At 49.2% G+C, this 15,541-nt stretch overlaps 1 protein-coding gene across 2 annotated transcripts in view; it reads right to left on the bottom strand.

The window, feature by feature from the left end:
* Positions 1-227: 227 nt before the first annotated feature.
* The window catches only part of GANAB (glucosidase II alpha subunit), a 35,122-nt gene continuing 19,808 nt past the window's right edge, over positions 228-15,541 (bottom strand). For both annotated transcript variants that reach the window (XM_083477511.1, XM_083477512.1), the window contains 12 exons: positions 14,232-14,311; positions 13,637-13,780; positions 10,983-11,079; positions 9,628-9,729; positions 8,104-8,347; positions 7,567-7,631; positions 6,870-6,946; positions 5,793-5,867; positions 4,853-4,966; positions 3,847-3,959; positions 3,084-3,184; positions 228-2,012 (listed from right to left, as the gene is read on the bottom strand). In XM_083477511.1, the coding sequence (XP_083333637.1) occupies positions 1,903-2,012; positions 3,084-3,184; positions 3,847-3,959; positions 4,853-4,966; positions 5,793-5,867; positions 6,870-6,946; positions 7,567-7,631; positions 8,104-8,347; positions 9,628-9,729; positions 10,983-11,079; positions 13,637-13,780; positions 14,232-14,311 (1,322 nt within the window). In that variant the 3' untranslated portion in view covers positions 228-1,902. The remainder of the gene's footprint in view (positions 2,013-3,083; positions 3,185-3,846; positions 3,960-4,852; positions 4,967-5,792; positions 5,868-6,869; positions 6,947-7,566; positions 7,632-8,103; positions 8,348-9,627; positions 9,730-10,982; positions 11,080-13,636; positions 13,781-14,231; positions 14,312-15,541) is intronic.

The following is a 15,541-nucleotide window of genomic DNA, read 5'->3' as shown; positions in this document are numbered from 1 at the left end:
TCAGGTTAAGAACAGACCTCCAGAACGAATTAAGTACTTAACCCGAGGTACCACTGTATTCCTTTTTTAAAAGTTTTATATGTGCTACTATTATGAGGTTTCTCTTTGCTCTCATGAACTCCTGACTTGAATACACTATGCATCCATGCAGCAAAACAGGCGCCTCTGACATTGTCATGCGTAATCTATGGCAGCTATCAAAAGAAGAAAAAAAAAACCAAAAATGCTTATTTTTAATGGTTTTTTTATTGTCCATCTTTTATCAAAACACCCAGTCAGTGAAAGCTTTATACCTGCAGATGAAATCACAATCAAGAAAGCATGGGAGGAGAGGAAGTGTGTGTGTGTGTGTGTGTGTGTGTGTGTGTGTGTTAAAGAAGGGATTTTGACCATTTTTTTAAAAAAGAAAAGAAAAAAGACTCGCTCTGGGCCTTTTGCCTGCAAATGCACGAGGGAGAACCAGCCAGGACCAGGAATGTTAATCCACGTACACACACAAGACGGCCAAGGCCAAACGCAAGCCAGGCAGCCTAGCCTGAGAGGGGGCAGGAGCAGTGATAGCTGGAAGCAGGAGCGGGAGAGATGGAAGGCATAGCGAGAAGAGTAAAAAAGAAAAAATCCTGCCTGTCCTACTCCACCCCAAGGAGGATGGGCCCCTCTCCTCACTTTCTGGCCGGAAAGGGGCCTGATTTCTTAGCAGCTTCTTTCCCCACCCACCTGCCACTCGTTTTTTCCTTTCCAGATTTCTGTGCAGGACAACCCCCCCCCCCCGCTCCACATTCGCTTTGGCTTGCTCTCATAACCCAGAGCCTGGTTTTCTAACCAAACCGCAGCATGCCTCCCCTTTCCCTTCACATGATCTGTCTCATCTACCCTCCCCCAAGAAATTATATAAATAGAAGTGCCAGTGATTCACTGACACCAAGATAACCCCCATCCCCACTCTGGAAAGAAATAGAAATCCCTTCTCACTCACAGTACTAAGGGGTTTTTTTTGGGGGGGGGGGGAGAAATAACAAAGTATTGGGACTGGTGGGTAAAAGAGAGCATGGGAAGAGGATGGCCACGACCTAGTTCAGGTGTGGGGAACCTGATGCTGCTGAACTACAACTTCCATCAGCCATAGCATGACCAATGACCAGGGATGATGGGAGCTGTAGTTCAGCAATGTCTCAAGGGCCAAAGGTTCCCCACAAGTGAGCTAGCTGTACATGTTGCCCTGTTGTTTATGGCGAATGGCGGCATGGGGCAGGGAACAACGAAAGAGGGAGTTCTCCATACATTCACCTGTTGGCAGGGAAAAGGTTAAAAGGCAACCCCTGCCAAGGTCACTCGTTTTGTGGTCAGTAACTGGAGCCAGGAATTGGTTGGGCAGGAGAGAGATGAAGAGGGAAGTGTAGATGGATGGGAAACGGAGGAGACCAAATCAATTCTCCCTCCCCTCTGGAAAGGCCCAGCCCCTCAAAATGGTTGGTCCCAACATTGCAACTCCAGGGAGTGGGGTGGCGTGGGAAGGGAAGAGATCTTTCTTGGCCACCACCCCTGGCAGAGGGGAAACGAGAGTCTCAACCAACTCCAACCCAGAGATTCTTCATTCTACAGCAAATATTGCTAAAGTTAATCTATGGAACCACACGCAGGGGGAAAGAAAGAGTCCAAGCCAGGATCGGAGGGGAAGGGGTGGAAGCGATCGTCGCCCCCGCCCCCTCCCAAGACATGCCTGAGTGGTACAGGATCTTGGACTTGAGCCCCTGAAGGGTGGGGAGCACCTAGCTTTCCCTTCCCACATGACCGTGAAAGGGGAGGCACCCCAGAACTCCCCAACACTGCTTGAGTGTTTCCTTAGCCCTCTTGTCCAGCTGAACCCCTCTGCCCGCCCGCCCTCCCGCCCAGCTCGTGGCATTATCGCAGGGAAATGCTCCAGTCTGCCCCAATGTTGACTGCAGGTTTCCGGATGGTTAAGACGGACGTTTCAGCTTCGTGTGTGAAATCCAGGCGAGATTCTGCAACACCTTTTAGGATTGGGGGAGAGAGAGAAAGAGAGATGAGGTGAGCACAGCTGAGAAAAAGAAGTACCGTCCTTTCCCAATAGAGAACAGTTTGAAGTCGGGTTTAGCTCAAGGATGGGGAACCTGTGACCCTCCAGGTGTTGCTGAACTACAGCTCCCATCAGCCTCAGCCAACAGGGCCAATGAGCAGGGATTCTGGGAGTTGTAGTCCAGCAACATCTGGAGGGCCAAAGATTCCCCCATTGCTGTAAATCTTAGCTGAAAGTGCTCCGTAGATTAGATTAAAATTAATACAGTGGTATGACGAATGCCTCGCAAGACGGAAAACTCGCTAGACGAAAGAGTTTTCCGTTTTGGAGGTGCTTCGCAAAACGAATTTCCTATGGGCTTGCTTCGCAAGACGACAATGTCTTGCGAGTTCCTGCGGGGTTTTTTTCCTTTGCCCCCCTTTTTCTAAGCCGCTAAGCTGCTTATCAGCTGATCCGATAAGCCGATAAGCCGCTAAAAGCCGCTAATAGCGCTAATCCGTCAATGGGCTTGCTTCGCAAGACGAAAAAACCGCTAGACGAAGAGAATCACAGAACGGATTCTTTTCGTCTTGCGAGGCACCACTGTACGCCGCTTTTCCCATTCCCAAAATTCTCACAGTGCACACAGACAATACACCACAGTTCAGTTCATAGGAAACTGTTGCTCAAGTTTTATGGATAGCAGGGGGAAGCATTAATTTTTTTGCTGTTGGGGGGTATTCACTGCCTGCCACAACAACTTCTCCCAGCAGATGTTGGCCCCCTCCTTTTCTGCCTAAGAAAGCCCCACGATGACCCAGCTCAGATGATCATATTTCAGCTTACTGAAATGAGGCACAATTTCTCTATCCTGCCCAGGTTCCTAAGGCAGAGGGGAGCCTTCCCTCATCACCTGGATTCCTACTTCCTTCTATAACTGGAGGCACCCAGGACCGAGCCTGGGCCTTCTCCATGTTAAACATGTGTTTGTCCACTCAGCTACCGTCCTCCAAAAAAACCATGGAGATGCCAGTGGATGGAGCCCAGGACCTTTCCAACCACTCACTGTTCTGTTTGAGGAACACTGCTGCTGGCTTCCCGGCTCCCAGGATCACCACCCGTTCAATCCAAGCCGGAGTTTCAAAGCTGCCCTTCGGGTCTGCAGAGCTGGAGGACAGGAGAAAACAAAGGCAGGGAAAGCGGGGTTAGAGGGCAGGGAAGTGATACTGTAGTCTCAAACTCCACTGAAAAGGCAACGAAGATGGCACCTAAATCCCACCCCCAAAACATAACATTTTCACCCAACTTACAATAAAGCAAAGCAGGTTACAATAAAGCAATATAAGATTTACACAGCTGAATAACAAAATGATGACATTAAAATGCTAAAACAACCGCCGCACATAAAACATTATCAAAAACAGCATCAGCAAATAACCGTCCCAGAAGCATCAATTAAATAATTCTGAAACTACATTAAAATAGGCAATTCTGGTCTTTGTATTACAAAGGTGGTCAGACCCTTGATGTTTGGGCTGTACTGTTCCAAACTTTAGGTGGAGGTGTTGGTGGTTGAATGGCCACCAGTTACAGAAAAAAAATCCTTGCCTGTAGAAACCTAGCATGTCAGGGCTGGGCAGGACTGCTCTTCCCTGGAACGTAAACTTTCCGTGAGTGGGGAGAGGAGCCTTTAATTCTGCAACTGCCCCACCTGCAGCCTGAAGTGCAATCACAGGACGACCACCTCAGTCAGAAGTACCAGCACCAACCAGGCAGGATAGATGGTCTGGGGTGGGGATTTTGTGGGAAAGAGGAGGGAGGCCCAGTACCTTGCCGTCAACGTGTTGCCGGAGAAACTGAAGCGGCGATGGAGGTACTGCCCCTTTGTCTCAAAGTTGAATGTGTGCCCGTCGTCAACGAAAAGCTCTCCTTGCGCTGTGCCCTGTAAAAGGGGGGGGGGTGTTGACACAGAAAGTGAGGAGGTCTTGCTAGTTAAATCCTGCACCAGGTGGGTTCTGGGAGAGAGTGGAGCTACCATGGTCAAGACACTCTCTGTGCAGCCTCTTCCTCTTCATTGCTGCTACCACTCTCCCCGATTTTTCATTCTCTCCCCCCATCAGGGCAGTTGTGTGGAATGGATTTAAGTGATGGGTAAACCTCTGCAGGGGACGCGGGTGGTGCTGTGGGTTAAACCACAGAGCCTAAGACTTGCCAATCAGAAGGTCGGCGGTTCGAATCCCCGTGACGGGGTGAGCTCCCATTGCTTGCTCCCTGCTCCTGCCAACCTAGCAGTTCGGAAGCACCTAGATAAATAGGTGCAAGTAGATAAATAGGTACCGCTCCAGCGGGAAGGTAAGCGGCCTTTTCGTGCGCTGCTCTGGTTCACCAGAAGCGGCTTAGTCATGCTGGCCACATGACGCGGAAGCTGTATGCCAGCTCCCTCGGCCAATAAAGCGAGATGAGCGCCACAACCCCAGAGTCGGTCACGACTGGACCTAATGGTCAGGGGTCCCTTTACCTATACCTTTAAACCTCTGCAGCCTGAGGAGCCCCGTTCCCTTCTGGGCGCCACATACCAGTGGTGGGTGGAGCCAGAGGCAAAGATGGTAAAGTATAGCACTGTAGACTAGTTCCCTACACACACTGCTCCCTTCCTCCTTCCAGGAAAATGAGAATTCAAGGATGCATCCCAGCTAGGCAGAAATGCACAAGGACCTGCTAGATAGGGATGATGGGAGTTGTAGTCCAAAAACAACTGCAGACCCAAGTTTGGGAAAGCCTGTTGTAGAGCATCTCTCCCACAGCCCTGTCCCTCTTTGCTCCTTCCCACCTCACCTGGGGGCCCAAGGCCACGTAGAGGGTGTAAGGGTCATTGTACATGCAGTCTGAAGATCGCCGGACCCGCTCCTTCCGAGCCACGATGCTGCCACCGCGCTGGTACACAGGAATCTGCAGAGAAGCGTTGAGGATCAGGGGGTTAAGTTGGAGAGTTTGCTACTGTGTTGACACTGTTCTGCATTGTTCATGATATATTCTATACTATTCTGTATAAACAAGTACCGTATTGTGTATTAGGAATAATTATGTACTGTACTACTACTGATTGCTATCCACCTGGTTTACTTTTTTGCAGCATAGTGATATTATGCTATTGTAAACCACTCTGTGGTCTTTTGAAAGAAGGTGGTATAGAACTGTCTTTATTGTCTTTTGGGTGCTTTTTTTACAACACTTCAAACCCGGAAGTGAGTCTTTCAGTTTGCAAATGTTCTTGGAACCCAAATGACCGACGGGGCTTCTGCGGCTTCCTGCAGGAAGCTCCTGTAGCCAATCAGAAGCCGTGCTTTGGTTTCTGAATGTTTTGGAAGTCGAACGGACTTCCGGAACGGATTCCATTCGACTTCCAAGGTACGACTGTATATAAAACTGGTGTTGTTGTTTTTTTTAAAAAAAATATTGGCGTTACTGAGTTGCAAGCCAATGCTAGTCCCACTCAGAGGAAACTCACTGAGGTCCATTAATTTTAGTGAGTCTACGCTGAGTACAACACAGCCTGTGGCAACCCACTATTGCTTATGGCTTCGAGAGGTTTCGTAAAAAGAGATTAATGAATGGAATTCAAATATACAATCCTAAGTGGTGGTTCCAAGGGGGGTGGGTGAGAGACAAAAGCCTCCAGTGGCCAGGTAAGCAAGGCTTCCATGCCCTGTCTTGGTTCTGTTTCTCCCTCCAAGAACTGCCCCCTCATCAACCCTCTTCCCCCCTTTCGACTTACGCTGCTCATGGTGACTGCTAAATAATGGGTTTGGGGCGCATGAAGTTTCTGGTGAGTGTGGACATCATACCAAACCTGCATAGTGGAAAAAGGCATGTTAGAGACATAGCTGTCAACTTACAGATTTGAAAATAAGGGACCAGCAACCTCGAAAATAAGGGATCAGCAGCCAAAATAAGGGATTTTCCAGGCACAGGTATGTTCAACTTCTGAGCCCCTCCAAGCCAAAGGCAGAAAGCCCAGCCAGCAGCCAAACAAAGCCTCAAGCGGTGCTTCCCACAGCGCAGCAACCCAACAAAGGGGATGCAGCAAGGAAAACCATCGTTACCTCTCCGCTGGGAACGCTGAGCAAAGGCGAGTTCCCAGGCAACGCTGCCAATTTGATCGGCACAAGGCATGCAAGCTCCACCCCCCAGCCGTTCTTAGACTCCTTATTGGGTGAGCAACGCAGCCAAGAACACAGTTGGAGCCTCCCTCCTCCCTGGCCGGCAGGGAGGGAGGGAGAGGGGCTGCTTCCTTTGAAACCCGGGAAATTTAAGGGACATCATCAATAAGGGACAGCAGCGGGACACGGCGCTGGGATAAGGGAGTTTCCCGCCAAATAAGGGACGGTTGACAGCTATGGTTAGAGAGGACTATGGACAGCCACAGGACTTGTCACTCCAAACTCCAAACAGAATCCTGGGAGTGCTGGGGAGCGTCAGGGTTAATTTAAAACAGGGCTGGCCGATCTTGTTCTTTCTTCTGTTGGGGGCTGCAGCCCCTCATAGTCAATATGTGGGGCCCCATGCCAGAAGTAGATAGGTCTAGAGCCTAAAGTGGGCAAGACCACCCCTTCTGCCTATGTCTGTCTCTCTGCCATCCCCTTTACTTTCTCTCTCCCTTTGCCACCCCTTCTCTGTCTCCTCTTTCTCCCTCTGGGTATCGCAGCCTTCATTTCCTTAGCACTGGACACAGGTAACGCCAAAGAACTGCCAGAGTTGCTCACTCTCTATGCTATACACTCTGACAAAGGAGCGCCGACTCTCCTTCTCCCACCCCATCACGCCTCATTTCCGCTCTGCCAGCCTCACTTACCTCTCCTTTGCCAGGCAAGTAGACCTGCACGCCTCGGGCCCCCTGTGCCGTAACTGGGTGAACCAGCAAGGCATCGCCTGCAAAGGGAAGAAAACAGATTAAATGCATGAGATCTAGAAACTTGCATTAACTGCTCCTCTTGTAATCTGCCTCTGAATTAGGAACATTAGAGGAGACCTGTTGGATCAGATCAAAGGACCATCTAGTCCATTATTCTGTTCCCACAGTGGCCCACCAGATGCCAAAGAGAAGCTCACAAGCAGGACCTGAGCAAAACAGCAACTGGTATTCTGCTTATGATACTACAGGCAAAATAGAGCCACTGACAGCCTTAGCCTCCAATATTTTGTCTAATCCCCTTTTTGAGCTGCTAGCACTTTACTATATTATTTTTTTATATATATTAACACAATTGTGAAAACTTGGAAAAAGTCAATGCTTATAATCTCAAGAATAGGTAAGATGGCTGCTGGCAGCAGCTAGGATATAGAAAACTTTGCAGAGCCTGCAAATATCCCCATGGTACAAAAACGTATAGAACCTGGTGATCACAGAAAGATAACTCAAAGAAGTGTGCCACTAACTTCTCAGCTGAAATGCTCAAGAACCAAAATGGCTGTTGGGCGTTAAAATGTAAAGATTCTTGCCAGAGAACAGGAAGTGAAGCAAAATCAACCCTGGGATTCACCACACTCACCAAGCAGATACTGGTCATCAATGGCATATGTTGTAGCGTCCTGGGGATATTCCACCCAAAGAGGTCTGTGGAGGGGGAAAACAGAGTTGTGATAGCAGTAGAGACACAGCAGTAGGGAAAGCACCATCTGCCATAGCAGTTGATTTCACACACCAAGCCAGGCTTGAGGAAACGTAACTACTGGTTTGGTGCAATGTGTGAACGGATAAACCCTGGTTTGCAGCTGGCTAGAAATCTGAAAAAGAATCTAGGGCTTCAGGCATCACTCAGTTTAGATTTCATGCCATTTCTGAGGTCTGCTTTCAGCTTTCCATTGCTCAAAGCTCTCATTCCTTTCAGGCAGAGGTCTCTGGAGGTGGAGCAGCTGTTCCACAGCTCGTAACCTGGAGCAGGGCTTTCAGGGTTGCTGCCCCTGCTTTGTGTAACAGCACCTCTGGTGAGACTGGACCACCTACCTATATAGCCAGTCTACGTGCAGGTAGCTGAAGTCACCCTTTCCTAAAATGGAGAGACCCCCCCTCACACCATTTCACTCACCTCATGACAGGCTGGCCAGTACGGTAGCTGTGGTAGAAGAGGGTGTACCAAAAGGGCAGGAGGGCATAGCGCTGGCGAACAGCGTCCCGGATCAGGGCCTTGTTCTCTTCGCCAAAGAGCCAGGGCTCCCGGCGGGTGGTGTCCATGTGGGCATGCGCTCGGAAGAAGGGCTGGTAGGCTCCCGCTTGGTACCAGCGCACCAGCAGCTCCGGCTCGGGGTTTTTGAAGAAGCCACCCACGTCGGCTGGAGGAGGGAAGGCAGGAGAAAGATCGAGACTTTTAGTATCCTTTAAGAATCCAGGAGCAGCTCAGTTCAGCTGGAACCAAGGGTCAAAGTAATAATAATAATAATAATAATAAATTTTATTTGTATCCCGCCCTCCCCAGCCGAAGCCAGGCTCAGGGCGGCTAACAACAATAAAACAGTACAAAAGTAGTCCAGCACTCTGCTTCTAACAAGCCAACAAGAGCCAGGATGGTTAAGGCAGAGATGGGGAACTTGGAAGCCTATCACAAGTTGGACACATCTGACCAAAGCAAAAACTCAAGCAGGATGCAAAGCAAAGTACAGTGGTGCCTTGCAAGACGAAAAGAATCCGTTCCGCGAGTCTCTTCGTCTTGCGGTTTTTTCGTCTTGCGAAGCAAGCCCATTAGCGGCTTAGCGGATTAGTGCTATTAGCAGCTTAGCGGATCAGCTGATAAGCGGCTTAGCGGCTTAGCTGATAAGCGGCTTAGCGGATCAGCTGATAAGCGGCTTAGCGGATCAGCTGTTAAGCGGCTTAGCGGCTTGGGAAAAAGGGGGGGAGGGAAAAAAACCCACAGGAACTCGCAAGACATTTTCGTCTTGCGAAGCAAGCCCATAGGAAATTCGTTTTGCGAAGCACCTCCAAAACGGAAAACCCTTTCGTCTAGCGGGTTTTCCGTCTTGCGGGGCACCACGGTAAGGGGTGTGGCCTGGGGAGAGTCATGAGGGCTGAATTCAGCCGAGGCTCCCCACCCCTGGTCTTAAGAATTTTCAAGAAATGGTTGTGTCCACAAGTAACATTAAAGCGCATGGATGAGCCTCCCGTGACAGCGAACCAAATGTTGGCCTCATGTGACTCCCCCCCTCCTGTGCAGCTGGAAAAATGACTTCTGCTGAATTCAGTTTCACTTCTAATGAAGCTCAGCTTAGTAGCTTGTACAATTTTCAGGTCGCGGTTTCCAGCAAACCATTTGGCTTGTTCAGCTACTAACCATTGTTTCCTGTAAAGCATGACTCCCGGTTTGTATGCAACACCAAGCTGAGATTCTAACTCGGGGTATGTCCTCTTCCTCGCCATGTAGGGGGAGGAGATGGGGGCGTGAAGGAGTCTGATGCTTCCCGCAGACTTATGGAGGCTCATCCATGAAGAATTAAACCACAGTTTAGCGTTATATGGTAAGTAGGCCAAATGTGTAGCATTCAGAAGTGCCATATTAACGATTACTATTATTATTAAGACACGGGTTCAACACGGGTTATCTGAACCCCGCACGGTTTACCTCCGCAGAAAGAGATGCCCACAAGAGCCAGGCTTAGACACATGGGGATGGAGATCTTTAAGTGGTCCCACTCCGCTGCGTTGTCACCTGTCCACACAGCCCCTACAGAGGGAGACAACAAGAAGGTGCAATAGTGAACAACCTGTGCACAGATCATCTCTTAACCTGCCACTTTCCTGCGGCCTCACCTAGGCTCTGAAACTCCCTCCCCAGGAAGGCCTGCTTTGTCGACTCCTTGATGACAGCCTTTAGAGCACAAGAGGCTAACCTGTGACCCTAACCTGCTGGACTCGCATCACCCCTCACTGCAGGTCATACTGGCAGGGGCTGATGGGGACCAACGACATTTGGAAGGTCAAAGGTGTCCTCAGCTCTGCCTTGGAAGCCTGCCTACAGTCTGCATGCCTGCCCCTCCACACCCCCCCCAGGCTCCTTAAGGAGCTTTCAGCTTAATAGTCTTTACTGAATTGGTATAACCTCTGCAGCAGAGTTTACATGGCACACTGGTTCTTTTTTATTTTAATGTTGTGCCATGTTCTTTAAACTACCTTGACAGCTGGGACGCGGGTGGCGCTGTGGGTTAAACCACAGAGCCTAGGACTTGCCGATCAGAAGGTCGGCGGTTCGAATCCCCGCGACGGGGTGAGCTCCTGTTGCTCGGTCACGGCTCCTGCCAACCTAGCAGTTCGAAAGCACGTCAAAATGCAAGTAGATAAATAGGTACCGCTCTGGCGGGAAGGTAAACGGTGTTTCCGTGCGCTGCTCTGGTTGGCCAGAAGTGGCTTAGTCATGCTGGCCACATGACCTGGAAGCTGTACGCCGGCTCCCTCGGCCAATAAAGCGAGATGAGCGCCGCGACCCCAGAGTCGGTTACGACTGGACCTAATGGTCAGGGGTCCCTTTACCTTTACCTGCGGCAGAGTTTACATGGCAGACTGGTTCTTTTTTATTTTAATGTTGTGCCATGTTCTTTAAACTACCTTGACAGCTGGGTCGTGAGTTCGAGCAAAATATTCCTGCATTGCGCGGGTTGTACCAGATGACCCTCAAGGTCCCTTCCAACCCTACAGTTCTCTGATTCTCTGTCTTATTTATTTGTCAAATATATCCCGCCTTTCTTCCTGCAGGTCTGCTGCACAACAAGCCATATTGTACAGGGCGAGTCCGTCAGTCCAGGTAGCTCAGGACAGTCTCCAATGGCTGGAAGCAGCTCTCCAAGGTTTCAGGTGGGGACTCTTTCCCAGCCCAACCTGGAGATGCCACGGGGGACCGAACCTGGGACCTTCTGCATGCAAAGCAGGTGCCCTGTCACTGAGCAATGGCTCTTCCCTCCTCCCACCTCATGCACCACTAACCGTAGCGTTGTGAGCCCGCAAAGAAGCCGCGAGTCAACACAAACGGACGCTCCAAGCCTCCCGACCGTTTCACCTGCCCCTCCGCTGTTGCCATTTGCTGCCGGCAGTGGGGGGAAAAAAGAAGTGGTTATGGGGACACTTCAAACCGTGATCAAACTTAACACCCCAAACCAAGCCCAGAAACCTTGCAGCCCATGCCTCCCTCATCAAACAGAATATGGTACACACACACACACACACACACACACACACACACACACACACACATATATATATATATATATTCTGATGGAATGCAGGACCAAGTGCAGAATGTGGTTCTAGGTGCAGAATTCTGCTTTGTGGATTTAATAAATAAATAAATAATTTATTATTTGTACCCTGCCCATCTGGCTGGGCTTCCCCAGCCACTCTGGGCGGCTTCCAAAAAAAATATATTAAAATACTCTAATACATCAAACATTAAAAGCTTCCCTGAACAGGGCTGCCTTCAGATGTCTTCTAAAAGTCTGGTAATTGTTGTTCTCCTTGACATCTGGTGGGAGGGCGTTCCACAGGCAGGGCACCACTACCGAGAAGGCCCTCGGCACTGGACCTCAGTGTCTGGGCTGAACAATGGGGGTGGAGACACTCCTTCAGGTATGCAGGACCGCGGCCGTTTAGGGCTTTAAAGGTCAGCACCAACACTTTGAATTGTGCTCGGAAACGTACTGGGAGCCAATGCAGGTCTTTTAGTACCGGTGTTATGTGGTCTTGGCGGCCGCTCCCAGTCACCAGTCTAGCTGCCGCGTTCTGGATTAGTTTCCGGGTCACCTTCAAAGGTAGCCCCACGTAGAGCGCATTGCAGTAGTCCAAGCGGGAGATAACTAGAGCATGCACCACTCTGGCAAGCCAGTCCGCAGGCAGATAGGGTCTCAGCCTGCGTACCAGATGGAGCTGGTAAATAGCTGCCCTGGACACGGATTTGACCTGTGCGTCCATGGACAGCTGTGAGTCCAAAATGACTCCCAGGCTGCGCACCTGGTCCTTCAGGGGCACAGTTACCCCATTCAGGACCAGGGAATCCTCCACACCTGCCCGCCTCCTGTCCCCCAAAAACAGTACTTCTGTCTTGTCAGGATTCAACCTCAATCTGTTAGCCACCATCCATCCAAAGCAAGCTTCTAGCCTTCATGGCTATACATGCTTGGATTCCTGCACGGGGCTGTTGAAATCTGAGAAGTCTGGCTCACCGCCTTGCCTCTCCTCATGACTAACAAAAGTGTGCAGAACTGTAATCAATCGTTTTTATGTAGAAGAGGAATTACACCAATCTGTGTGGGGAATGCAACAACCTAATGGGTTATAATTTATCCAACTCTTAAATTTTAGAAGTTATGATTTGCCTGTCTCCCATCCAGAGTACAGTGGTGCCTCGCAAGACGAAAAGAATCCGTTCTGTGATTCTCTTCGTCTAGCGGTTTTTTCGTCTTGCGAAGCATGCCCATTGAAGGATTAGCGCTATTAGCGGCTTTTAGCGGCTTATCTGCTGATCGGATCAGCTGATAAGCGGCTTAGCGGCTTAGAAAAAGAGGGGGGAGGGGAAAAACCAGCAGGAACTCGCAAGACATTGTCGTCTTGCGAAGCAAGCCCATAGGAGATTCGTTTTGCGAAGCACCTCCAAAACGGAAAACTCTTTCTTCTAGCGAGTTTTCCGTCTTGCGAGGCATTCGTCTTGTGGGGCACCACTGTACCGATCAGATTCATGCCTGCTTAGTTTCCTCAAATGTGCTCTAGCAGTTAGGACTTAGACCAGAGAGACCTAGGATTGACTCTCCCTCAGCCACAAAGCATACTAGGTGACCTCATTCATTCACTATCCCACCTATCCTCCTAGGAGCTCAAGGTGACATCCATAGTTCTCCTCCCCATTTTGTCTTCACAACACCCTCTGAGGTAGGTCAGGCTGAGAGACATTGTCTGGCCCAAGGTTTCCCAAGAGCTTCACAGCTGTGTGGGGATTAAGAGGTCTCCCAGGTCCTAGTCTGACACTGTAATCACTACGCCACACTGATCCAGGGATGAGAAGCCTGTGCCACCCCCTACCCACCCTAATAATAATAATTTATTTATTTATTTATACCCCACCCAACTGGCTGGGTTTCCCCAGCCACTCTGGGTGGCTTCCAGCAGAATATTAAAATACAACGATTCATCAAATGTTAAAAGCTTCCCTAAACAGGGCTGCCATCAGATGTCTTCTAAAAGTCAGATAGATCTTTATTCACATCTGATGGGAGGGCATTCTACAGGGCGGGCGCCACTACCGAGAAGGCTCTCTGCCTGGTAGACTTCAATTCCCATCAACCCTGACCACTGGCCATGGGAATAAGAAATACGTCCGCAAGCATCCAGCAATCTTCCCTGCAGATCCTGATCTACTTCCCAGCCCACTTGAGTTCCTTGGAAGACCAGACGAGAGAGATGTTCCAAACCAGCCTTCACCAACCCAGTTCCCTCCAGATGTTTTGGACTACAATTCCCATCAACCCCAGCCACCCTGGAGGGGAGCAAGCTGGCAAAAGCTGTTTCGTTCGTAAACAGACCGGTCATGTCGTGGACCTCAGCTTTTCTTGGCCCAGAAAGGGGGAATAGGAAAGGAAGGCAGCGCTCACCACGTAGAATGCATACAGGTTGTGAATGTCACGGTGCTCCCAGCCCCCTTGGTGCACCGCGTCCTTGTGCATCGTCACTTCGGGGCCGTTGAAGACGGAGGGCTCGTTCATGTCGTTCCAGGTGTAGAGGTTTTCCATGGAGCCCTGAAGCCGAAGGAGAGGGAAAGCCAATTGACGGGGAGGGCCCAAGAAGGGCTATCTGCCCCCAAACTGAAGAGAAGCCTGCTTAATAATAATAATAATAATTTTTATTTATACCCCGCCCTCCCCAGCCAAGGCCGGGCTCAGGGCGGCTAACAAGCAATAAGAAAAACAAATGGAATGAAAACAACTTAAAAACAACTTAAAAACAAAATTAAAATACAGCATTAACATATTGAAACCTCATCGCAGGAGGAGAAAGGAAAAGGAAAAAGAAAGAGGGGGAGGGAATCAAATTGGCTCCAAGCCAAAGGCCGGGCGGAACAACTGTCTTACAGGCCCTGCGGAAAGAAATCAGATCTTGCAGGGCCCTGGTCTCATGAGGCAGAGCGTTCCACCAGGCCAGAGCCAGGGTTGAAAAGGCCCTGGCTAAAGAGATAAACCACTTGCCTACCTCATAGTGGTCGTAGCCAAACATGCTGGACCACCAGGCACGCATCTCTGGGTTGGTGAAATCCGGGTAGCCTGCGGAGCCTGGGCAAAAGGAGGCAAAGCGTTAGGCCAGACCCTGCCGCTTTGGTTTAACAAATATTCAACACATGATAGTTCTTTTTTTTAAAGCAGAATAAAATGATGTGTTTTTAGTTTATTGCTGGTTTTTAAAAATGTTTTGTTTCTACTACGAATCTTGCTGCTTTAGTCTTTTCTGTAAAACTGCTTTCATTGAGGTTTTCTATAGTCAAGCACTATATAAAATTAATGATAAACAGTATGTATTGTGCACTATAAACAAATAATATAGTGCAATATATTAAACACAAATCAGTAAAATTGTTGTTATAGAACCGTTGGTAGATATATGCATATTTCTGAGTGGTTTGCTTTCTCCTAAGATTTACTTAACAGCTTAAATATTATATAGTAGAAATATATATATTAAAATTGCCACTGAATAGTCAGTTACAGTGGCACCTTGGTTCTTGAACTTAATCCATTCTGGGAGTCGGTTCGACTCCCGAAACCATTCGAAAACCAAGGCGCTGCTTCTGATTGGCTGCAGGAGCTTCCTGCACTAAAGTGGAAGCTGCGTTGGACGTTCGGCTTCCGAAAAACGTTCGCAAACCGGAACACATACTTCTTGGTTTGTGGCGTTCGGGAGCCGATTTGTTCAGGAGCCAAGCCGTTTGAGTATACCAAGGTACCACTGTATTTACAAAATTAAATATTGGCCATAATCCACCCACATTTCGGTGTGTGTGTGTAAGTTATATTAAAAAATGCATACAATCTATTCCAGGGGTAGTCAATGTGGTGCCTGCCCTGTAGAAGGTTTTGGATCCAGCTCCCATCAGCCCCAGCCAGTGTGGCAAACTGTGAGGGATGATGGGAGTTGTAGTTCAGCAACATCAGGAGGGCCACTTGTGATGTATTCCTTCTCCTGAGATTGCTAGTTTTAGGTTTCTTTAAATACTGTGTTACTAGGCTCCAACCATTTATGGCTTCTCTAAATCTTTCTTTGTCTCTAAGCATAGCTGTTCATTTTACAATATTTAGTTGTTCCCTCAGCTTCCTTAAGTCAGTGTTTCCTAACCTTTTTTGGGCAAAGGCACACTTGTTTGATGAAAAAAATCTCGAGGCACACCACCATTACAGCCCCGTGACGTCAGCGCGCAGCGTCACGCCGGGAGGGACGCACGAAAGTGTAAGTTTCAATTTTTCCCCTCCCCCTTGCCGGGGAACCTCCAAGCTTTGGGGGTGGGGGGG

This window comes from Podarcis liolepis (assembly GCF_965112155.1).
Source record: "Podarcis liolepis genome assembly, chromosome: 15".
Taxonomy (NCBI): domain Eukaryota; kingdom Metazoa; phylum Chordata; class Lepidosauria; order Squamata; family Lacertidae; genus Podarcis; species Podarcis liolepis.
Note: the sequence above shows the minus strand (reverse complement) of the source record. Positions and strands in the feature narration are given on the sequence as shown.